At 45.1% G+C, this 25596-nt stretch overlaps 1 protein-coding gene across 1 annotated transcript; it reads right to left on the bottom strand.

Annotated features, from left to right (window-relative positions):
- Positions 1-1246: 1246 nt before the first annotated feature.
- Positions 1247-21184, bottom strand: BNIP1 (BCL2 interacting protein 1). Its single transcript, XM_008015314.3, has 6 exons — positions 21056-21184; positions 18698-18790; positions 11618-11709; positions 7243-7344; positions 6027-6145; positions 1247-1908 (listed from the first exon to the last, which is right to left on the bottom strand). The coding sequence occupies exons 1-6, from the start codon at positions 21137-21139 to the stop codon at positions 1712-1714; spliced, it is 687 nt and encodes a 228-aa protein (XP_008013505.1). The 5' UTR covers positions 21140-21184; the 3' UTR covers positions 1247-1711.
- Between the last annotated feature and the right edge of the window lie 4412 nt (positions 21185-25596).

A 25596-nucleotide genomic window follows, 5' to 3' on the forward strand; every position in this document is an offset into this window, starting at 1 on the left:
ATTTCACAGATGGGAAAACTGAGGTTTAGCAACATAAGGTAACTTGCCAATGGTCCTGTGGTCCATTAGCAGTGGAGCCAAATCTCAAAACCAAGTGTTTGAGCCAAGGGTCAAAGTCCATGTTCTTTCCACTTTCCCTTCAGCCTCCACACTGCCCCTCCTAAGTCCTCTGGGGCTATCAATAGTGGGGGAGGCTGGGATTTCAAGCTTGAGGTCAGCCAGGCCTGTAGCACAAAAGACACAGCACCTCTAGGGCTGGCCTAGCCTGGGCCCTCTCCATCTGGCCTAGACAGAACTCAGGCTCACACAGTCTCAGCTTCTCACTAGCTTCTCCCTCCTTGGTTATACTTAGCTCTGGACATCAGAGAGAAAGGCATGTGCCAGCCCGAATCACTGCACACCCCCAGGCCTGGCCAGGCTGCTGCGGGAGAGAAAGGCATCTCTCAACCTTTTCAGATGTTGGTATGAGCCACTTCCAACAAGGGCTGTTTTCTGTTCTGTTTTGTTTTGTTTTGTTTTTAATACAGACAGGGTCTTGCTATGTTGCCCAGCTGGTCTTGAACTCCTAGGCTCAAGTGATCATCCTGCCTCAGCCTCCCAAAATGCTGGGATTAGAGGTATCAGTCACCACACCTGGTTGAACAGGGGCTGTTGGACCCTCCTTCCTGATAGTCTGGAAGATTTTATTTCTGTGCCTCCTTCTGTTCCTCCTTGAGGAAGGAACCACGTCTGGTTTACCAATGTATTTGTAATGTTCAGCAGTGTCTATAACACCATGTGTGTGGCAGCTATTTAATAGTTCCTTGTTGTTGGGTGGGGACAGAAAGAAAATAATAATGATAATTCTTTGTTGAATGAATGAATAAATAATCTAAGTTCATGTCCTAGAAATCCAGACATCAAGAAAAGAGGGCCGGGCTTGGTGGCTCACACCTGTAATCCCAGCACTTTGGGAGGCCAAGACGGGTGGATCACCTGAGGTCAGGTGTTTGAGATCGGCCTGGCCAACATGGAGAAACCCTATCTCTACTATAAAAACACAAAAATTAGCAGGGTGGGGTGGTGGACGCCTGTAATCCCGGCTACTTGGGGGGCTGAGGCAAGAGAATCTCTTGAACCTAGGAGGCAGAGGCTGCAGTGAGCCAGGATTGCACCATTGCACTCCTGCCTGGGCGACAGAGTAAGTCTCCATCTCAAAAAAAAAAAAAAAAAAAAAAGGAAAGAGGAACACACATTCCCAGAGGGCTAGCTTACAAAATCCAATACATTTTATTCTATTAAATAAAATCAAGTTTATTCAAGGAATGACCAGGAGTTTTCATCACCTTTCTTCCTACCTCTTCTCTCTTCACTCCACCAGATCTGGCATTTAAGGGCCCGGTGGGAGAGGGAGACAGGAGAGGCCTCGGGTCCTGGAGGGTGGACTTTAAGTGCCCCACAGAGTGGCCGCGACCTCCCATAGTGCACGATGGGGGAAGGAGGCAGTTCCTATGTCCCCAGGGCGGCATCCCAATGACAGGTCTGCCTCCCATGGTTCTGTTCACCCTTTACAAGCCAGCCACTTGCAGAAAAGTGGGGCACTATGTTCCATCCAACCTGCAGGCACGTGGCACAAATGGAGGGGTGTGTGGCTCAGCTTGGCAGCCTAGAGCTCAGGAACCAGGATCCTGAAACAGGAGCTGAAAGGGCCAGAACTGGCACCTTTGGGATCTCACAAAAACGGAAAGAGCCGCTTTTTCACGATATAGAGGACCGTAGCAAGAAACAGAGCCAGCGCAAGGAAGATGAGAAGCTTGTCCGTCAGTTCCCGGCGATTGTATTTTGTGATAAGCTTCCGGCCCAGCTGGATGGTCCCTGACATGGACTTAAATTCTTCATTTGCATCCAGGATCGTTCGTGAAGAAGTGACTGAAACAAGAGAGGAAGGAGGCCCAACTCAGAGAGACTGCAGCTCAAGATCCAAAGATCTCACCCTGCTGGCTGGGACGCTGATAAAAACCAGCATTCTCGAGTGAGTTCCTCTGAGCTGGAATCAAAGCATGTGGAGACTAGCCAAGGAGTGGACAAGGAAAGGCTCCTCCCCAGGTCCCATCAGCTCCAGAGAGTGAGGCGGTTTGTTTGGGAGTCCTCGAACATGAATATCACCAGGGAGAAGGGCAGAAGAGGCTTGCTCCCCCAGCCACCTCCTCAGCTCTCTGAAGCAGATGGACGCTGTTCAGGGGAACCACCAGCCACAAAACCAACCCGAGGATCTTGGGCGGGCACTGTGAGGTCTGTGTTGGGGCAGCAGCCGAACACACCAGAACCTTCCACCTGTGAGGTGTGGCCTCTAGGACATCTGCTGGCCAGACTGGCTCTTTGCAGGATCGCAAAAGGGCAAAGGTGTGCCAGGCTCTGCCTTAAGCCCTCACACATACCAGTCCCTCAGTCCAGGGACACTGGCTGTAGCTTTAAGAAGGTGACACCTAAGAAGATGCCAACATTCCTTAAGCGATCATTGTGCCCAGAGTCAGATGTATTTCTGAGTATGGGTATCTGGGCCTGACGCTGAGGGTAGAAGGTGTACCTCGCGAGATTCTCTCACAAAACAGAGTGAGGCATCATCAGAACAGCCACTGAATAGAATACGTTGAGTGAAAAGGGAAAGTGTAAAGGAACACCTGTGAAATGTTTCCATTTAGGTAAGAAACAGGGAGATAAAATAGTATTTCATTTGCTTAAGTTACAAAAGCTTGGAGGATCACAAGATATTTTTTTAAAAAGACACTGGTATCAGTGGTTGCCTCTGGGAAGTGGACCAGAGGGCTGGCAGGTAGGGGTCAGCTGGAGGTCAGAACAGAGAGTGATCTTTTCTGTGTCCCTTTTGTACTGCCCAGAGCTGTGCTGGCCAATATGGCAGCCCTTAGACATGCAAGGCTGCTGTGCATATAAAAACGTGGCTAATCCAAATGGAGATGTCAGTGAATGTCAAATCCACAAAATGTTTTTTGTTTGTTTGTTTTTGAGATGCACTCTCACTGTCATCCATGCTGGAGTGCCACTAGGCATGATCTTGGTTCATCACAGCCTCCACCTCCCGGGTTCAAATGATTGGTCTCGAACTCCTGACCTCAGGTGATCCACCCACCTCGGCCTCCCAAAGCGCTGTGATTACAGGTGTGAGCCACTGTGCCTGGCCAAAATCCACACAATGTTTCAAAGACTTAATATGAGAAAAAGGGCCAGGTGCAGTGGCTCATGCCTGTAATCCCAGCACTTTGGGAGACTGAGGCAGGCAGATCACGAGGTCAGGAGATCAAGACCATCCTGGCTAACATGGTGAAACCCCGTCTCTACTAAAAATACAAAAAATTAGCTGGGCGTGGTGGCAGGTGCCTACAGTCCCAGCTACTTAGGAGGCTGAGGCAGGAGAATGGCGTGAACCCGGGAGGCGGAGCTTGCAGTGAGCCAAGATGGCGCCACTGCACTCCAGCCTGGGTGGCAGAGCGAGACTCTGTCTCAAAAAAAAAAAAAAAGAGAAAAAGGAATGTAAAATATCTCAATAATTTTTAATATTAGTTGTATGTTGAAATTACAATATTTTACATAATGGATTAAATAAACTATCTTATTAAAACTAATTTCTTATGTTTCTTTTTACCTTTTAAAATGTGTCTACTAGAAAATTTAAAGTTCCATATGTGGCTCCTGTTATGTTTCTGCTGGCAGTCCTGGGCTCGAGTTTTTATCCTTCTCTATGTTGTATGTGTTACCTTTTCACAAAATTAAAAGGTAATAAGTGAGTAAGATAAATTATCAGAGGAAACACAGCAGCGTTTTGAAAATGACAGATAAAAGGAGAAAAACAAACACAGAACAGGAATCCTTCTCTGCCCACTTTCTCCACACCTGCCTGCTGCAATTTCAAAACCCTGAGATCTTGCTAAGTAAAAACCGAATAGGCCTTTCTTTTTAAACTTTATTATTATGGAGAATTTCAAACCATCACAAAGCAGACAGCATGATATCATGAAATGTCATGTGTCCACCACCCCTAACTAAGGACCACCAACCTCTGAAATCCTGTCCCCCTCTCCCACAACTCCCAACTCCTGCAATTGTACAGCAAATTCCAGACACCATATTCCTAATAAGCTTTTTGTTTCAAAATTATGGTCCTAGTAGGCTTTTAAATCAAGCTGAATTTGTGAGGCATAAGGAAAGGGTTAAGAACTGTATTCTTCTCTTTTCTTCAATAGCTATCGCTTCTACGAAATGGGCCCCGAGAACACAGGGACCCTCTCAACACCCCAGAAGCCACCAGCATTTGTGTCTCCTTCCCACTCTTAGCAGGGGGTATCCTGTCACCACACCACAGCATAAAAGCCCTGGACTCGGCTGGACACAGTGACTCATGCCTGTAATCCCAGCACTTTGGGAGGCCCAGGTGGGCGGATCACGAGGTCAGGAGATCGAGACCATCCTGGCTAACACGGTGAAACCCCGTCTCTACTAAAAATACAAAAAATTAGCCGGGCATGGTGGCTGGCGCCTGTAGTCCCAGCTACTCGGGAGGCTGAGGCAGGAGAATGGCGTGAACCCGGGAGGCGGAGCTTGCAGTGAGCTGAGATGGCGCCACTGCACTCCAACCTGGGCAACAGAGCGAGGCTCCGTCTCAAAAAAAAAAAAAAAAAAAAGCCCTGGACTCAGAGGTCAAGTTGTCTCCTTGCTCCCTCTCTCTCCAAGCACACACTAAGAGGAAGCCCCTGGCTGGTTCCGAGCCCAAATGTTCAGGTAAGTTGCAAACCCAAGGAGTGACCTTGGGGTCACCTGCTTGCTTTCCTTTTGCTTCTGCCTATTTGGCACACTGAAAAAAAAAGTGGTTCAAAATTATAATTTCTAGGGGTGATCATGGTATTGTAGTTACGGGGTTGTTTCTGCTTTTTCCCCAAAGAGTCCCTTATCTTTTAGAGAGCTGTACTGAGATATTTATGGACGATGTCTGGGATTTCCTTCAAAATAATCCAGATGGGGGATGGGCTGACGGTAGAACTGAAATGAGACTGGCTGGGGTAATGGGCTCAGGGCTTAGGGGATTCAGGATACCATGCTTTCTACTTTTGTCCATGTGTGCAATTTTCCAAAAGTGTTTCAAGGAGTAAACACCCTTTTTCTGTTGTCTTATACTGAAGGACCCTGGAGAGGGCTGATGTCCTTCTGCGTCACGGAGGAGACACTCTGGGAAAACTATTGGAGGAAACCAGATGGCCTCAAGCAGTCTCTCCTGCAGCCTGTGATTCACATCTTTTAAAAGGAACTCATAGGAAAAATAACATTGGGGAGTATAATTGTAAAATGAGGTCCTAGCAGTCCTACCAGCAGCCGATTCACCAAACATCTCTTGAAGCAACGATTCCCAAACTTGCCAGGCCATATGGGTCCCCAGAGCCCTCACTGAAAACCAGGCTCCCAGGCCCCTTACCCAGCCCTGCCAACACCCTCTCTAGGAGAGGGGCTGGGGACCTCTGCTTTTCACATGGGCCCCTGCAAATGCTCCCCCTGAGGAAACATTGATGGGGGTGTGGGGTCTTCTAGTAAATAGAAATATGGGCCGGGCACAGTATCTCATGCCTGTAATCCCAGCACTTTGGGAGGCTGAGGCGGGCAGATTACCTGAGGTCGGGAGTTCGAGACCAGCCTGACCAACATGGAGAAACCCCGTCTCTACTAAAAATACAGAATTAGCCAGGCGTAGTGGCGCATGCCTGTAATCCTAGCTACTCGGGAGGCTGAGGCAGGAGAATCGCTTGAACTCCAGCCTGGGCAACAAGAGAGAAACTCCATCTCAAAAAAAAAAGAGAGAAATACGAGCAGCACATCCCACTCTGGATAAGACTACGGTGTCAAGTCATCTCATGAGGGAGAAGCCACCCAAGTCAGTGAACTTCGTGTGGACTATGGTGGAGGAGCCCAGAGTAGAGGTGCTGGGACAAGGGCCCTAGAGCAATGTCTCTGGGAGAAGCTTCCTGCTCCAGGCCTGGCTTTACCTAGAGACTGCATGGCTTCCTCGCTCTGCTGGACCTGCTGGGCCATCATCCTGCTGATCCCCATGAGGCTCTCAGTGATGGTACTGGATGTCTGGGCTAGGCTCTCTTTGGTGGTTTTCCTAAAAGTTCAGAGGAAGAGAAAGGGGAGGAATGTCAACAAAAGCCTCCCTGCAAGAAGGCCCCATATCCAAATGAGATCTCATGTTTTACCTATCCAATTAGTATATATATTTTAAATGATCACATTCAATGCTGGAAAGGGTATGCTGAGACCCACGCCCCTGTGGACTGCTAGTAGGAACTTAAACCAGTGCTGCCTTCTGTAAAGCAATTTGCCAATGTAGGAGCCTTGGTAATGTTCATTCCTTTGACTCAATCATCTCATCCCTGGAAATCCCTCCAAAGGAGACATCCAAAATGCAGATAAAGCCTTATGTTCTAAGACGTACCCTGGTGTATTACTTACACTCCTGAAACATTAGAAATGCAAACACACACAGGGGATTGTATTAACATACAATCTACATACTATGTACTGTCAGAATTAGGCTTAAAAAGTTTTTTTTTTTTTAAATGAGCAACTCTTGTGCTGAAACAGAAGAATATGAATTTTATGTATGGTACAATTTTGACTTTGTAAGAAATGTAGAAGAAGTAAAAATGAGGGAGGGAATATACCAAAATGTTCATGAGTAATAAGATTTGATATTTTCGGCTGGGCACGGTGGCTCACGCCTGTAATCCTAGCACTTTGGGAGGCTGAGGGGGGTGGATCACCTGAGGTCAGGAGTTCAAGACCAGCCGGGCCAACATGGTGAAACCCTGTCTCTACTAAAAATACAAAAAATTAGCTGGGCGCAGTCGTGCGCAACTGTAATCCCAGCTACTCGGGAGGCTGAGGCAGGAGAATCACTTGAACCCGGGAGGCAGAGGTTGCAGTGAGCCAAGATGGCGACACTGCACTCTAGCCTGGGCTATAAGAGCGAGACCGTCTCAGGAAAAAAAAAAAAAAAAATTGATATTTTAATTTTGTAATTCATTCTTTACCAATTTACTACAAATAAGTATGCATTTCTTTCAAACTTAAAAAAAATTACTTATACAATCAAATTAAACACCAAGCTGAAAACAAGAGGGGGTTTCCTACAGTGGGTTGTATACCTTGCCAATTGTTATCTATTATTATCAGAGCCCAGAAAAATAAAAGAATAGGTACCTTTGCCTTAAGAGATCTCCTCCCTGAAGAAGTTCTGCTTTCTCTAGATTGTCGATTGCAATTTTGCAGGTGAGATTAGCTTTCCTCCACGAGGTCTGATTGCTGGAATTGGAAGGTTCATGTGTGAGTATGTGCACTCCACCAGGCCATAAGTCAGTTCAATTCACAGCACTTCCCACCAACAAAGGCCACCAGGGGGAAGGCCACCATGGGGGAAGGCCACCAGGCACGGCCTTCAGAGCCCATCCCAACTCCTGCCACTTCCTCCCCCTGGTCCCCCAGCAACTGTTCTTGCTCAGGTCCTGATACCCCTTGACCAGACCCTGGAGGCCGTCACGGGGAGGCTCTGTAGCTGTCCCTCTACCCCTGTCAGCCCAAAGGGCTGTGAACACAGCACTCCTCTGTGCACAGCTCCACAATGGCTGGACTCAGGGAGACATCCAAACTTCCCACCTGGGCACACAGGCTCTTCTTCTGTCCTGTTGCCTCTAAGGCTGTACTGCTATGGCCTGTGCATTAGTTGGTGCCATCCCTTGAGAACCATGAGTTACTCATCTCCAGTATCTTGAACAACCATTTCTGGCCCTTCAGCTGTTGAGTTAATATAGTTTGTAGGAAATGAAAAATGGTGGCCAGGCACAGTGGTTCATGCAATCATAGCACTTTGGGAGGCCAAGATGGGTGGATTGCTTGAGCCCAGGAGTTCGAGACCAGTCTGGGCAACATGGAGAAACCCCATCTCTACTAAAAATACAAAAAATTAGCCAGGCATGGTGGTGGTGCATGCCCGTAGTCCCAGTTACCCAGGAGGCAGAGGAGGGAAGATCACCTGAGCCTGGGAAGTGGAGGTTGCAGTGAACCGTGATGGTACCACTATACTCCAGCCTGGGTGACAGAGTAAGACCTTGTCTCAAGGAAAAAAAAAACACACACACACACAAAAAGCCAATCTTTCAAAACACTTCTTCAAGGTTTGTTGTTCTTTCCGTACTACAGACCAATCATGAACGACAGAAACATGATGGATTAGCAGAGCCCTGACTGACACAGCTGATCTACATTCGTCACTTGCGCTAACTTGTGGGTGATAACGGAAAGTTGGTGAACAGCTTCCTGGAGTTAGAAATATGACAGTTGACCGGGCACAGTGGCTCACACCTGTAATCCCACTTTGAGAGGCCAAGGTGGGTGGCTCACTTGAGGTCAGGAGTTCGAGACCAGCCTGGCCAACATGGTAAAACCCTGTCTCTACTAAAAATACAAAAATTAGCTGGACATGATGGCAAGTGCCTGTAATCCCAGTTACTCAGGAGGCTGAGGCAGGAGAACCACTTGAACCTGGGAGGCAGAGGTTGCAGTGAGCCAAGATCGTGCCACTGTACTCCAACCTGGGCAATGACAGTGAGACTCCATCTCAAAAAAAAAAAAAAAGAAATGTGACAGTTGTTGGTAGACTATGAAAAAGTTAACTGAGTCTAAGAATCAAACTCATACTTCAGAACTCTTATGTAGCCAGCTCAAACCAATCGTGCTAATCTTTGGAAATACTCAAAACTCAAAACACAGAGTACATGAACTGACAGGGTGGTTTTCTAATAGCACCTCTATGCTGAAGGTCTTAATGAGCACCTCCTCCGCCGTTTCACACCTGCCACTTTAAAGAATCCATTACATTTGAAACGGCTTGCAAGGGGGTTCTGCAGGGCCCTGGGATCCAGAGATGAAGGAGGGGTCTGTACCTCTCCTCTACCACCACACATTCATTTGGGAAAAAGACAAGCAAACAGATACTCACTGTATGGTGTGACAAGCATGATGACCCAAGCAAGCACAACTACTGTTGCAACTGCCAAAGTTTTTTGTTGTTTTTTTTTCTTGTTTTTTTTTTTTTTTTTTTTGAGACAGGGTCAGCCGGGCACGGTGGCTCACACCTGTAATCCCAGCACTTTGGGAGGCCGAGGCAGGCGGATCACGAGGTCAGGAGATCAAGACCATGCTGGCTAACACGGTGAAACCCCATCTCTACTAAAAATACAAAAAAATAGCCAAGTGTGGTGGTGGGCCCCTGTAGTCCCAGGCACTCACGAGGCTGAGGCAGGAGAATGGCGTGAACCCGGGAGGCGGAGCTTGCAGTGAGCTGAAACTGCGCCACTGCACTCCAACCTGGGCGACAGAGCAAGACTCTGTCTCAAAAAAAAAAGAAAAGAGACAGGGTCTCGTTCTGTCTCCTAGGGCTAGAGTGCAGCAGAATGATCACGGCTCACTGTAGCCTTGACCTCCCAAGCCCATTGCCCTCCTGCCTTGGCCTCCCAAGTAGTTGAGACTATAGGCACACATCACCATGCCCCCAGCTAATTTTTTTTTTAATAGATGGGGTCTTGCTTTGTTGCCCAGGATGGTCTTAAACTCCTGGGCTCAAGCAGTCCTCCTGCCTCAGCCCCCAAAGTGCTGGGATTATAGGTGTGAGCTACTGCGCCCAGCCCCAAAGTATAGATTGACAGCTTTCTCTGTTCTGGCCTGTAATGCCACATCGTGGATGGCCATTCCCAGCTTTAAAACCCATGCTAAGCTGAGCGTGTCTGGCCTAACTTACTATACTTAATACAAGGGCTCCTCTGTACTCAGTGTTTACAATCTGAGTAGGCTTGGTGGCTCAGGAAAGCAAAAGCCATCATAACATAAAGTAATCGCGAAACAGCCAAGCCCTGGATCACTGCCCACCACTCATATAGCCCTCCCTCTGCTTACACTGGCCTCCCCGTGCCTGTGTTTTTGCCAATCAGTGTCTTCCTGACAGCTGACTGTTACATACGCAGCTGCTTTCAGGGAAGATGATGCTGGCAAATTGCTCAAATCAGACGCAAAGTCACAAATACAGACCTGGCAGAGGCAGACCAGTGAACAAGAGACAAAGAGAAAACCCATACGAATGACGACTTAGCAGGGGTTTCAAAAGAGAATGATCTAGCCAGGCACAGTGGAGTGTGCCTGTAGTCCCAACTACTTGGGAAGCTGAGGTGAGAGGATCGCTTGAGCCTAGGAGTTCGAGGCTGCAGTCAGCTATGACTGCACTCCAGACTGCGCAATAGAGCGGGACCTCATTTCTAAAATTTAATTTTTTTTAAATAAAAAATTTTTTTTTTCTTTCTAAGATGGTGCCTCACTCTGTCACCCAGACTGGAGTGCGGCGATCTCAGCTCACTGCAACCTCTGCCTCCCAGGTTCAAGCAATTCTCCTGCCTCAGCCTCCTGAGTAGCTGGGATTACAGGTGCCCACCACCATGCCTAGCTAATTTTTGTATTTTTAATAGAGACAGGGTTTCACCATGTTGGTCAAGCTGGTCTTGAACTCCTGACCTCGTGATCTGCCCACCTCTGCCTCCCAAAGTGCTGGGATTCCAGGCATGAGCCACCACACCTGGCCAAAAATAAATTTTTAAAAAAGAGAGAGAATGATTTGAATACCTCAAAGATAATTGGAAAAACCCTCTTTATGATTGCTACAAAAGTCAAATGTGAAGGGAAAGATACTGTTTCATGTTGTCTGACAATTTCATCGGAAAAGTTAAACCTCTCCCAATTCAATAACAAGAAATGGCATATCGCTATAATTATATAATCAAGGATTAGCACACACCTGCAATTACAACCTCAATGTTGGTTTTATCTTTTGATCTCAATTTTGTTTAATTTACGGTTTTTGTTGCCTTTTTTTTTTTTTTTAGATAGCATCCCACTCAAAACCTTCTAAATTGTGGTCCACCTTAAGCAGGTTTTCTTTCTGTAGATTTTTTTCTGGTACCATTTTTTTAGATAAAAAAATGACCCTGTATTACAAAAGCAATCATATTTTTTGTTTAAAAATACACAATACAGTATAATGTTAAATATGCTTTTGTAAACTATGCACAGCTCCACCTGCTCAGATAGGCCCTATTTATCCCTTCCCCACTCGCCCCCACTTGAGAATTACTGATTGGGAGAGAACATTCCACCCGTGTGTGTGCAACTGACGCAATCAGCCAGCTGCGGTGGCTCACACCTGTAATCCCAGCACTTCGGGAGGCTGAGGTGGGTGAATCACATGAAGCCAGTGTTAGAGACCAGCCTGGCCAACACAGTGAAACTCTGTCTCTACTAAAAATACAAAAATTAGCCAGGGGTAGTGGCAGGTGCCTGTAATCCCAGCTACTTAGGAGGCTGAGGCAGAAGACTTGCTTGAACTCGGGAGGCACAGGGCGGAGTGAGCCAAGATCAGACCACTGCACTCCAACCTGGGTCATGGAGCGCGACACTGTCCCTCAAAAAAAACGACCAGTAAGTCAGGGAACAAGTGAGCCAGCAGAGGCCTCTGGTAGGGGCAGGCCCTGCCTACCTGAGCATCTGCTTTTTGTGATTCTCCACTTCCTGGAGTAGAAGTTGTTTCTCTGACTCTTTGTCTTGCTCTTTAGCCAGCTGCTCCAGGTCCTTTGAGGAAAAATAACTCCATGTTAAAATGATTTCAAAAGTCAACATGAAAACAGAAGAACATTTCTATTTCTGCCAAGGGCATACAATAGCACTTGAAGCACCCTTTTAAAACAGAACACCTCAGAATGCTAGGTAACATATAACACACATCCTTTTGAATCCATAGCTAAGTCTGCAAGAAAGTAAGGAAAACCCCTATGGCCCAAAAGTGAGAAGGGAACAACAGCTGGAACAGTCAGCCTGGGAGTATGCACGGCTACCCTGGCGTCAGAGCTGCTGCTCCTGTCACCAAAGGCAGGCCCGAAATGAAAAGAAAAACAATGACGAAATACAAGCACACTGATCCCACACTTAGATATCATTAAAATATCAAACTGCTGTTCATTTCCAGATACTCGCAATTTCTGTGCCTATTTCATTGAAGACGAGTAATAGGCAGTTTGAGCACTTGAAGGTTTGAGAGCTCACGTAGGGACAGAAAAATGAAGCCTTGGGCCATCTGAGGCTGAGGTTGGGAAGATGAACCGAGATCACCACAAATCCAAAACCCATGAAAGGTTATAGACACAGGAAAATAGTCTAGAAAAATGTGCATCTACCAGCACAGAGTGAAAACATGGATGCCTGCCTTTTTTTTTGCTATGACTTCCAAATAGACGGGTTAAAAAAAATCTCCCCTGAGAATTTATAACCAACCAGGGAGCTGCTCCTCCCACTGATCTAGAGTTCAATTTATCTTCCCTGAGTGGTTCGTGAAACTCCATGAAGAGAAATTAACATAAAAAGTGTTCTCGGTTGGGCGTGGTGGCTCACGCCTGTAATCCCAGCAATGTGGGAGGCTAAGGTGGGCAGATCATGAGGTCAGGAGATTGAGACCATCCTGGCTAACACGGTGGAACCCCATCTCAACTAAAAAAACAAAAAATTAGCCGGGCGTGGTGTAGTCCCAGCTACTCGGGAGGCTGAGGCAGGAGAATGGCGTGAATCCCGGAGGCGGAGCTTGCAGTGAGCCGAGACTGCGCCACTGCACTCTAGCCTGGGCGACAGACAGAGACTCCATCTCAAAAAAAAAAGTGTTCTCAGACTTGTGATCATCCCAGGAGACCTGGCGGGAAGCTAATGCAAAAACCTCTGTAGAGACTTGGCCTCGACCCAGCCGCACAAAGTCCCTCAGATGAGGTCTGCTGAAGATGAGTGCTCACAGTCCAAAATAACCAAACGCCGAGGAAATAACCTACCATAAGTGAGGGTCAGCAGACATACCCAGAAGTATTAAACCCCAAGAACTTCAGATAAGAGAACCATCAGAGGGACTATAATTAAAGATAGCATTACACCATTCACATTTTTTGGTTTACAAATTAAAACAGGTTCTAGCTTCAATCACGCTATTGATCTGAAATATCAATGTATTTGCTCAATTATACTAATTTACTTATTTACGTATCAATTTGCACATGCTGGTTTGGAACAAGTTTGTGTATCCACCATTTCAATAGCTCAGAGATGACTTTCAATTTATGCCCCCAAATATTGCTGAGGTAGAGAATAAAAGAAATAATCAACTGTGAATTGGAAAAGTTTTGCAAATGTCATCAATTATTTTCATAATTATTTGTGTAAAATCTGTATTTCCTATTAGAATGTAAATTATACAGGCCGGGTGTGGTGGCTCATGCCTATAACCCCAGCACTTTGGGAGGCGGAGGCGGGTGGATCAGGAGGTCAGGAGATTGAGACCATTCTAGCTAACACAGTGAAACCCTGTCTCCACTACAAATACAAAAAGAAATTAGCCAGGCGTGGTGGCAGGCGCCTGTAGTCCCAGCTACTCGGGAGGCTAAGGCAGGAGAATGGCGTGAACCCAGGAGGCACTCCAGCCTGGGCAACAGAACGAGACTCCATCTCAAAAAAAAAAAAAAAAAAAAAGAATGTAAATTTTATCAATAGGCAGAGCTGTATCTCGCATTATTCACTACATATATTCCTTGTGCCCAGCACATACTGGGCACTGAGTCACTGAATGGAAGAATGAATGCATGGGAAAAAGGGAGAGATTAAAAAGGGGGAGAAATGTACAATTTACTCATGAAAGATTGCCTGGAAGTTCTGTCAAAGAGAACCAGTGATAGTTCGGGAGAAAGGAATGGCGGGCTCGAGTAGTTCTCAAATTCCAGTTTGAGAGCTCTATGTACAAAGACAAACACACAGATACTTACACACAGTCAATGCCCAAGATTTACCATGTGCTGAACACACGATTTTGAGGATACGAGGCCAGTTCTCTAGTATCACACAATCTTGTTTGAAACACACAAAAAAGACATTCAAATAAAAGCTAAAAATGGCAAACAAACAGGAATCTTGTATTTATTTCCAGGTATAAAAACAGTATGTAAATACTTAAGAAATGCAGATTGAAACTGGGATGGGGTTATTCATTTACCGGCCATGTGCTTATTAGGTCCCTTCTAGGTGCCATCATAAATATGTAAATGTAAACGTATTCGTGAGGTCATTTTAATTAGTGAAGGAAATAAACACTGGGTGAGCACCCAGATATTTAAAAAGAACATAAAAATACTCATACTGAAGGTAACAGGTATAGCTGGAGAGTTGAAGTCATGCTGAGTTGAAGAAAAGTCTGTCAAGGAATAAGTTAGCTTAAAAAAAAAAGTGGAAGCAGTTCAAATGAATGCCCTTTGATAGAGAACTGGCAAAAAAAAAAAAGACAGCTATTTAGAAAAGAATGAGAGGCCAAGAACGGTGACTCACGCCTGTAATCCCAGCACTTTGGGAGGCCACGATTGCTCAAGTCCAGGAGTCCAAGTCCAGCCTGAGCAACACGGCAAAACTCTATCTCTATAAAAAATACACAAATTAGCCGGCGGGGGGAGGTGGCGTGCGGCTGCAGTCCCAGCTATTTGGGGGACTGAGGCAGGAGGAAAATCGCTTGAGCCTGGGAAGTCAAGGCTGTGGTGAGCTGAGATTGTACCACTGCACTCTGGACTGGGTGACAGCCCAAGACCCTGTCTCAAAAAAAAAAAAAAAAAGAAAAAGAAAAAGAAAAATGAGGACAGTCTCCAATTACTGAAATGGAAAGATTTCCAATATACGTATAATATACGTATAATAAAATTATACTTAATGGCCAGGCGCGGTGGCTCACGCCTGTAATCCCAGCACTTTGGGAGGCTGAGGCAGGCGGATCACAAGGTCAGAAGATCGAGACCAGCCTGGCTAACACAGTGAAACCCCGTCTCTACTAAAAATCTGAAAAATTAGCCAGGCGTGGTGGCACGCACCTGTAATCCCGGTTACTCAGGAGGCTGAGGCAGGAGAATGGCATGAATCCGGGAAGCGGAGCTTGCAGTGACCCGAGATCGCGCCACTGCACTCTAGCCTGGGCGACAGAGTGAGACTCCATCTCAAAAAAAAAAAAAAAAGAAAAGAAATTTAAAAAAAGAAATTTGTCTTTTTAAATATTTGAGTAGAGAAACTTGAGTGATATATAAGTAACAAAAGTGACTACTTGTTTGGAAGAGGGGAACAGAAAACAAAACTGGGGCATAACTGAGACTTTTCACCAAATGTTGATATATACAAATACAGACACATATATAAAACATGTAAAAGGAACATCCTTTCAAAAATAAAAAATTAAGATGATTAAATCAGTACTGAAGATGGAGGCAGGAAGAGGTCAGCTAGGTATGGTGACGCTGCTAAAATTCTATAATTAACTCCAATAGCAAAAATTGCACATTTTCAAAATTGCTCTTGAAAATCTCTTAGGTAGGCAAAACACAGGACACAGACATCCTGTTTCTCAGAGGTCCAATTGGCCAGCTTTTCTACCAGCTTTAGAACAGACTGTCTACCTCTGTTAAGCAAAAACAGAGTTGCTGGTGGGCTTTGGGGGCCATGTTATATGAAAAGCACAATTTTTTTTTTTTTTTTTTTTTTTTTGAGACAGGGTCTTGCTCTGTCACCGAGGCTGGAGTGCAATGGCACAATCTCGGCTCAGTGCAACCTCCAGCTCCCAGGTTCAAGCAATTCTCATGCCTCAGCCACCCAAACAACTGGGATTACAGGCACGGGTCACCATGCCCAGCTAATTTTTGTATTTTTAGCTGATACGGAGGTTCGACATGTTGACTAGGTTGGTCTTGAACTCCTGGCCTCAAGTGATCCACTTGCCTTGGTCTCCCAAAGTGCTGGGATTACAGGAGTGAGCCACTGTGCTGGCCAAAAAAGCACAAGTCTTTAGACCTGATATAGTCTGAATATTTGTCCCTGCCCAAATCTCATGCTGAATGGTAACCCCCGGTGTTGGAGGTAGGGCCTGGTGGGAGGTGTCTGGATCATGGGGATGCATCCCTTATGAATGGCATAAGCCATCCTCTTAATAAGTGAGCTCTCACTCAATCTCTCTCTCTCTTGCTCCTGCTTTTGTCATGTGACATGCCTGCTCCCTCTTTGCCTTCTGCCATGACCGGAAGCTTCTTGAAGCCTCCCCAGAAGCAGATGCTGCTATGCTTCCCATACAGCCCACAGAACCATAAGCCAGCTTAACCCATTTTTTAAAATAAATTACCAGCCTCAGGTATTTCTTTATAGCAATGCAAGAAAGGCCCAATACAAAACTCCAATACCACAAGACCAGGTGCCACAAGACCTATCCAGGGATGGTGATATGGTTTGGCTGTGTCCCCACCCAAATCTCATCTTGAATTGTAACTCTCACAATTCCCACATGTCATGGGAGGAACCTGGTGGGAGGTGACTGACTTATAGAGGTGGGTCTTTCCTGCACTATTCTCATGATAGTGAATGAGTCTCATGAGATCTGATGGTTTTAAAAACAGGAGTTTCCCTGCACAAGCTCTCTCTTTGCCTGCCGCCATCCACCTAAGACGTGACTTGCTCCTCTTTGCCTTCTGCCATGATCATGAGGCCTCCCGAGCCACGTCAGAAGTCCACTAAACTTCTTTTTCTTCCCAGTCTCAGGTATGTCTTTATCAGCAGCATGAAAACAAACTAATACAGATGGGCAGATCCATGACACCCACCTCACCCCCACTGAAGGCACAGCAGTGGAAACATCTCCACTATTCAAACTGCTACTTCTAAGAGACCTCCAGAAGTCTAGAGGAGCAGGCAAGTTTCCACACTCAGAGTACCTCCTGACTCTCCTGGATCCCATTAGGGCAGAGTAAGTGCTAGTTCTCTGCCAACCCAACATTAGGTCCTGTGGCTGTGGTGAGAACAATCCCAGGAGAAAACTCAGGAAACTCAGGGATAAAAATGGAGAACCTAAGACATCAGACTGAAATTACTAGAAAACCCTCAGGAAATAAAGAAGGAAGAAGAAACCAAGAAACCAGAAAAACCATCAGAACAGTAATCAACCCTTGGAGTGACCAGGAGATCCAGAGTTTCTTAAAAGAATGCAATTATCTCAAATTTAAAGAACTGAGGAAGAAGAATCACGAACAATATAAAGAAATTGCCTAGTGTTTCAAGTAGAGGGGCGTGAAGAGGAGCTGGCAGGAATGTCTCCAGATAATGACAAGTTTGCAGGACTTTTACTGGACTACTCATGAGGCCAACTAGAGGCCAAGGAGCCAACCCTGTTCCTGTCCTCATGGAGAGGGCCTACACAGGATTCCAGGATACAGATGGACAACATCTTTTTAGGTGTGCAGACACAGTCATCCTTCCAACTTCTGAGTTCCAGCTCTAGGCCTGTGCCATCCCTGTTCACTTTGAGGGGCTGCTGTGGGCCCCTCTACCTATGAGCTGCATGCAGGATCCTTGGATGCCCAGATGGGAGCCTTGAAACATGAGCCCTCCATAGTCAGCTCTATACCTGTTTCCTGGCTTTTTCTCAGCAGCCCTTAGACCCACAAAACAGTGGTCTTCGTCGTCTGATTCTGATCTAGATCCTGAACTTGGAAACAATTAGAACCCAAATCCCAATTGTGTCTGAAGGCAACACAATAGTCTGGGCTTATGCCTGTAATCCCAGCACTTTCAGAGGCTGAGGCAGGAGGATTGCCTGAGCCCAGGAACTTAAGACCAGCCCAAGCAACATAATGAGACTCCATCTCTATTTAAAAAAAAAAAAAAAAAAATTGGTTTTTTTTGAGACAATCTTGCTCTGTCACCCAGGCTAGAGTGCAGTGGCATGATCTCAGCTCACTTCAACCTCTGCCTCCTGGGTTCAAGAGATTCTCCTGCCTCAGCCTCCCAAGTAGCTGGGATTACAGGTGTGTGCCACCACGCCCAGCTAATTTTTGCATTTTTAGTAGAGATAGAGTTTTGCCATGTTGGCCAGGCTGTTCTCAAACTACTGGCCTCATTTTCATTTTTAAAAATGAAAGCAACAGAATAACATGATCTATACGGTGGTGCACAACCCTTTGCCCAGCCCAGTGTAATAAGAATAAAACATGAAATAAATAAAACAAACAAACAAAACTGCTACTTGTCACCCTCTAGTGTTTTCTGAGACAGCACATATACCACAGTTGAATTCAGGCATATTGAATGTGTACATGATGTGACTGGTGACTACTGAAATAAGGAAGATGCTGAGCAAAGTAACAGCATTAAAAAAAAAAAAAAAAAAAAAAAAAACCCAGGAGTGTGATGGATTGAGGTAGTGAATGAATGAATAGGGTAGAAAGAATGGTAGAGAAGAGAAAGTATTTGAAGTGGCCCCAGGGTTTCAAAAATTCCAAGGATAATGCTGTTCCTGCCATCCACTTGTTGACACAGCTGGCAGTGTTGTGCACGTAAAGGTTTCTCGTTTTTACCTGGAGAGCAGGTTAGTACAGAGTCACCCTCACTGTCTTAAGTGTTTACTGCTCCCATCAGCTGGTGTTTGAAGAACCCAGACGGCTCTCAAGCAGAGGATACACCCAGGACTGAGCCCCCTTCATTGATAGATACTCAGCATCTCAGTTCTGAGAATACCCACCTGTATTCTGTGACGCAACTGTTGAAATTTCTCTTTTACTTTAGTGTTCAGTTCAGTAAGAGCACTTAAGGGTCCTGAACAATCACGGATATCCTAGGAGACATTGAACAGATGAAAGGCCTTTCTTAAGGCAATGAAATGAAATGACACCATCCATACAGTGAGAGAGTTGGTTTAGACCAACTAATATTAATGTACTGATACTGACTATAATTCATCCTGATCTTTGCTGTTTACCTCTGCAACACAAGCAAAAACATTATCATTGGCATTTTTCTCATTCCTCTTTAGATTAATGTTGAATTAATATAAAAGCCTAGAAAGAAACACAACTGCTTTGACCTAATTTTTAGTGCCTAAATTTTAACAAAACATTACCTGGCCAGTATGAAAAAGCTTAAAACAGCTTATATGCCCAACAAGAATGGACATGCGAAAGTTATACTATAACTTTAGAACCTTAGATCCTTTCAATTTGTAAGATGAGGATGTTTAAAGATCTGGCCTCATATGATGAGATTAACTTTTTCAGTGTGATTTTACAAACCGTCAGTGATAAGTTAGAGTGTTTATATAAACATGTTTAAGGGCAGATTTAGAATCTGTTGCTGGACATTCAGAATTACTGGTGCCAGTTTTCAGAGCAGGCTCTGGAGACAGACCATGTGGATTCGAATCCTGGCTGTAGCAACTTATTAGCTGTGTAAAGTTACCTGGAAAGTTATTTAAATTCTCTGTGTCTCAGTTTCCTCATCACAACCCTACTTACCTCAGAGAACATCATAGATTATGTATGTATGTAAAGCACTTAGCAGAGCTGCTGGAACACAGTAAGGGTGCAATACATTCAGCTATAATCAATCTTTCTCATCAGCAATCACAAGAACCCAAAAGTTAGAAAGAGTACAGAAGGGTGCCTAAGCAATTCAGATTATGTGAAAATGTGATTTCATTTGTATGAAATCTAAGTTTATTTTTCTCTAACTGGCCCAGAAGTTTTGTAATGTATAAATTGGAGAAGTGAAGTTCGAGAAGTTTTAAATATCTGCATCAAATTTCACTTTTTCTCTGGTTATTAATTTAATCACACTTCTTTGCACCGTATTTGTTTATTCTGCATCTAATTTGGTTTATTCTGCATCTGGTTTATCTGGGGAGCCCTACTTTCCTGCACTTTTTGCCACACCTCGTTACAAACTCTGAGTCTACATCTAATGTTTAGTGACTTTGTTGAAAATGATTTGCTTTAAAAACCAAGGTTTAGGCCGGGCGCAGTGGTTCACACCTGTAATCCCAGAACTTTGGGAGGCCGAGGCGGGCAAATCACGAAGTCAGGAGATCAAGACCATTCTGGCTAACACGGCGAAACCCCGTCTCTACTAAACAAAATACAAAAATGAGCTGGGCGGGGTGGCGGGCGCCTGTAGTCCCAGCTACTCGGGAGGCTGAGGCAGGAGAATGCCATGAAGCCGGGAGGCGGAGCTTGCAGTGAGTAGATCGCGCCACTGCGCCACTGCGCTCCAGCCTGAGCGACAGAGCGAGACTCCGTCGCCAAAACAAACAAAGACGAAAAACAAAACAAACCAAAAAGCAAGGTTTAAAACTCTTGGTTTCTTTTTGCTAAACTCATGGAACCGTGTCTACATTCCTAATTCTTGTCTACGTCAACTCGTTTATTTTACCTCTACCCTTAAATGGCTTAAGGCGAAAACACCTCATTTCCTCTCTGTTCAAACGGGGTAACACTCTAAGGTGTTATTCCTAGGTTGACTTTCCCAGTCCAGGTCCCAGTTTTGCCATTGACCCAGGCCTGCCTTCTAACCTAGGCCTTGGCGCCGTATTCGATTTCCTCAAGCATAAAATCACAACTACGGTCCAGGTTACATTCGTTTCACCTGGTGCCTCCCGAGCCAGGTGCCCTTGGATGCCAGGGGAGCTGGCCAGCAGGGGGCGGGGCTAGCTGCCTACCGGGCGCTACCAGAGAATGGGGAAGCAGCATCAGAGGGCGGGGCCAAGCAGGGTGGCAGGTAAGTTGTGAGGAGGTCAGGGGCGGGGCGACGATCAGGACTGCAAGTGGAAGTGGCAAAGCCGAGCCTCCAAGCAGTAGCTGGGTCAGGGGCGGAGAACAGTTGGGTGCTCTGGAGATGGGCGATCCGGTGGCACCCGGAAAAAGGATCAAGGCCAGCAGTCACGGGGACACAACCAAATAGGGACCAGGGCGGGGAGCCGGTCATGGGGCGGAGCCGGTGGCCTGGGAAACCAAGTGGGGAAAGTTCGGGAGTGACACTACCGAGCTCACAGACCAGCAGAGCTTGGGTTAGGGCTGCTGGAGCCCGGCAGGGGTCCCGGGATCAGTACCTGAATAAGCGCCTTCACCTCCAGGTCAAATTTGACAATCTCTTGGTTACAGATCCGGACGTGGACATCTTGGGGAGCCGCCATGTTGGGGACGCCGGTTACGGGCGGCGGCAGGGCCCAAGTTCAAACGCGTTTTCGCACCGCCTTCTCTCCCTCCCCGCCCAGTCTCGGGGCAGCGCCCCCTAGAGACCGGCGAAAATGGCAAGCTTGGGTCCCTGCCGCAGAGTTGGGACTTTCCCTGACACGTGTAGGGAAATCAGCCTCTCCTCTTGGTATGGCCTTAATACCATGGAGAGGAAGAGAAGAGGGAATATCAATAATGCGTCACAGTGGTCTCTTTCCATCTTCCTTCTGTCAGGCATTCTAATAACTATATATTTTTTGCATAGAAAAAAAAGACTGGAAGAAAAGTATCAATTGAGATGTCTCTGGAAAGTACAAGTGACAATTTTTTGTTTCTTCAAACTTTCTTATATTTTTAATATTTTCTACAGTGAGTATAAATTGTGGAGTAAAAGAGAAAATGATAAATGTTATATATTTTTTAAAGTATGGAGTTCAGTAGAGTCAGTAGAGTACTTCCTATCACTCCAACACATGATCTGAGGGATCTTTGTAAAACACGAAATTGATCAAGTCGCCTCCCTGTATGCAGCCCTTCTATGGCTTCTGGTGGTTCCCTTTTGTATACAACTGGATTTATTAAATCTACCTTGCTGGGGTAGTTTTGATGGATTTACGTAGTTTTGATGGAAATGTCAGAGGAAACCCTCAACAAATGGTGGCTCCTTTATTTTTGTTAGTAAATAATCCAAGTTTCTTAGCTGGTCCTCAAGGTCATCAGCCACCCCACGCTGCGCCCTTCCTGGATTGCTCAAGCTCCTTCTGGATGTGTAGCCTTAGAATGTGGTGTTCCCTCTCCCTGGAAAGCTTTTCCCCCACTCGACCCCACTCCATCTGCTTTTGTTCAGGTCACTTCAGCAAGAATAGATTGTGAGGACCTAAATGCTTAGGACCTGAATGTTCATCTCTCTTAATCCTCACAACCACCCTTGAAATTGCACTACACTAGTATCACACTTCAGGAGATGAGCTGAAAGTAGATTAAAATAACAACCAACCAACCCTGTCGCAAGATTACCTATCTTGAAAGTGGCACAGCCTCTACTGAAAGCCATCTTTTCCCCAAAAAATCAATATGGCTCCCACCTGTTGTAAGCAGGGCTCTGTGCTTGTCTGTTTTCCTACAGGCCTCTACACACTCTCTCGTAAGGTATTCATCACCCCACTGCACCTAATAGAGAGGCAGTGTATCCCAGGGTTGGCATCTGCCTGGGCTCAAATCCTGTCCATAGCACTGCATGCCTGTGCTTCAGTCTCCTCAGAGGCTAACTGGTGATAATCAATAGCACCTACTTCACAGATTGGATAATTAAATGAGATAATACATGAAAAGCACCAAGTACAGTGTGCTAATGTGGCATATGGTAAGATCTGAATGCCTGTTAGCTGCTGTTATTCTACTACTAGCCAACATTTTGGGAGCACTTCCTATGTGCCAGGAACTTTGTACTAAGTGCTTCATGTGTGTCTCGCTTAAGTCTCACAACTCTGTGAGATAAAAACGGGGCAGAGAGGAATAATGACTTGCCCACAGCAAATGGAGTTGCTAGGTCAAAGGATATATGCATTTAAAAATTCTGACGTATTACCAAATTGCTCTTCCTAGGGATTATGTCAATCCATACTCCCTCCAGCAACATGGCATAAATGCCCGTTTCCCGTGGCCTCGTCAGCATGATAGGTTAACAAACATTGGAAGTTTTGCTGATCTGATTAGGTGAAAAGGGCTTGTTTAGTTTGCACTTATCTGACCGTGAAGGAGGTTGAGAAACTCTACCTATGCTTCAGAGCTATTTGTATTCTGTTGTCTGCTCGTTGTTCTATTGGGTTGTTGGTTTTTTTCATATCCGTTTCCAGAAACTCTATATATTAGGAGGATTAGTCCTTAGAGATGAGTTTCAAAGCTTTTCTATTTTCATTTTTTTTAAAAGACATCTACAGCCTTAAAAAGTCTAGAGAATTTTGATTTGGCTTATGGTGTTTTGGTATTAAACATTTTGTTAATCTTGTTTTACACTGAATTTATCACTCTTCATTTATGATTCCTGGATTCAGGGTCCAAGTTGGAAAAGCCTTCTCCACTTACAGGGATTTAAAGGAATTGCCCACATTTCCTTGTAGTGTTTTTATGGGTGGTTTTTTGTGACTTTTTTTTTTTTACACTTAGATCATTATCTATTCTGAAATATATGTTGGCTTATGGTGTGAGATATACACCCAATTTTACTTTTTCGGGAGGTTACTCAGTTATTCCAATACTATTTAATGAAGAGTCTACCTTTTTCTCACTGGTTCTGGATGCCACATTTGCCATACTAAATTGTCGTGTATATTTGAGTCTACTTTTAGACCTTCTATTCTGCTTGACTGGCCTATTCATGCATCAAAATGAGTTTTAACTACTATGGTTTTATAATGACTTTTAATATCTGCTAGGATTAAATACCTCTTTCCCTTGTCCCCCGCATCACTGCCCCCTCACCCCCACTGCCTACCAGCATCTTCCAGCGATTTTATCCCTGTGTAAACTTTTTTTTTATAACCTCTTGGTATGTTTTCTTAGGATGACATTACACTTTTTAGCAACATTTTATTTTTAATCTAACTTAGCACTGTTAGTTTTATGTCACTGCTCCTGTTTAAGAACTTGGTGTATCTTTCAATTTATTTCAGTTTCCTTCTGTGTCCTTCACAGTACTTTCAAAGTTTTCTTTATCCTAGGCCTTGTATACATTTTCTATTAGGTTTATTAATTATTATTAAGTTATTCTATAAAGTTTATTCCTGGTAATATTTTAAGGTTAAAACCTTGTAAAGAAACTGAGGTTTACTTTCTTCAGGTCACTCCAGTGTTTTGGATACTCACATAGAAGCTCCCTATTTAGGACAGCAGAGAAGCCCCAAAGCCAGCAGCAGTTGGCAGACTTGCGCATATGCCCTTAGGATCCTTTCACATCATGCTTCTTGTTGGATATTCAACGTATGCAATCAACAGTCCCCAGTTGCATCTCTATGCTGCAGTTAAGGAAAAAAACATAAGCTCCCTTTTTTCTCTACCCTCCAATATACTTCCTTCCAATAAGGAGACCCAATCCTAAACCTTAAGCTAGAGGCCATCTTCGAGGAACACATATGCAGTCTGGTGATCATTACACCCAATTACTGATTCCTCTCAACTCTGTTTTGCTTCCCCTATCACCTTTACCCACTGATCCTGAGACTAGCTTTTGTTTATCTGCTAGGTTTTGGCTTTCTTTTTGGTTTTCAGATTCTAAGGCCTTTATTCCCCGCTACAGAGACATCCTTCCAAATACTGACTATGACTTGGCCTGATCCCAAATAGATGAATACGAATTACTTCTGTAGTGGAGCAAGCCAACTGAGTTTGGAGTTCTATAATCATATAAGGTAGGTCTGGGGCTAGTCTCCTCACCTGAGTCTAGTCTCTTTTGTAAAATGTACAAGACCACCAGCCTCACTGGGCCCTTGAGAGTAGCAGCTGAGTTTGCTGTAACAAAAAAGCACCTAGTGGAGTCCTTAAGGAATGCCACTCCCTCCCCTAGGGCTAACGCCTTCTTCCTGCTCTGAACCTTTTAGCTGGGATATTATAGTATTTCCCAGCCTTTTTTTTTTTTTTTTCAAATTCTCCACTGTACTGTGGCTAAACAGCTCACCAACTGAATGACCCATCGGTAACTGGATGCTATCCACAGGTTTAGTTTCCTAAGGACTATATTGATCTGGCTCACCCAGCCCTTTAACAGTCTCAAGACCTTGACAGAGGCTCCTGTGAGCAGTGGTCTTGAGAAGTCCTGATGCAGAACCAGTCCATGGGAGGTCATGTCCCTCCCCTTTGTTTCTTGATGGCCCCAGTGTCACTCACATGAAACAAAGAGGGTTTCCTCAAGGGTCCAGGATACTAAGAACACAAGTCTATCAATTCTCTAATATATGCCACTAGATGTGGTACCTGTGTCGTTGAAAACACCTCGGCAACGATAATGTACCTGGAGCCCTTTGCATGTCTGTAACAGCTCCTGTGTTGTTCAGCAATCCTGTTCACATGCTGCCTGTGAGTTCCTGGAGTTCTCTTTCATCTCTCTATTGCCCAGTACCTACCACAGGTCCTGGCAGAGTAAGTGCTCAACAAATATTTGCTGGCTGACTTTCAGCCACATACTCTGATGGTAGCCTTTACTTAGGTCTCTGGGCTTAAGGCTCTATGTGTATGCCCATACAGCTTGGAGACTTACTTAGAATGATTAAACACACAAACACATACAAATGTTTAAATCAGGAGAGACCCAAAGTATTTTATTTCCCATGGAGAACACTTGCCCAAAGATTCAAAGAGGAGAAATAAGAATATCCTCTAAACTGTGAAGAATGCAAATGCTTGTATCAACAAATAATTCTAA

Source organism: Chlorocebus sabaeus, chromosome 23 (assembly GCF_047675955.1).
Source record: "Chlorocebus sabaeus isolate Y175 chromosome 23, mChlSab1.0.hap1, whole genome shotgun sequence".
In the NCBI taxonomy this organism is placed as follows: domain Eukaryota; kingdom Metazoa; phylum Chordata; class Mammalia; order Primates; family Cercopithecidae; genus Chlorocebus; species Chlorocebus sabaeus.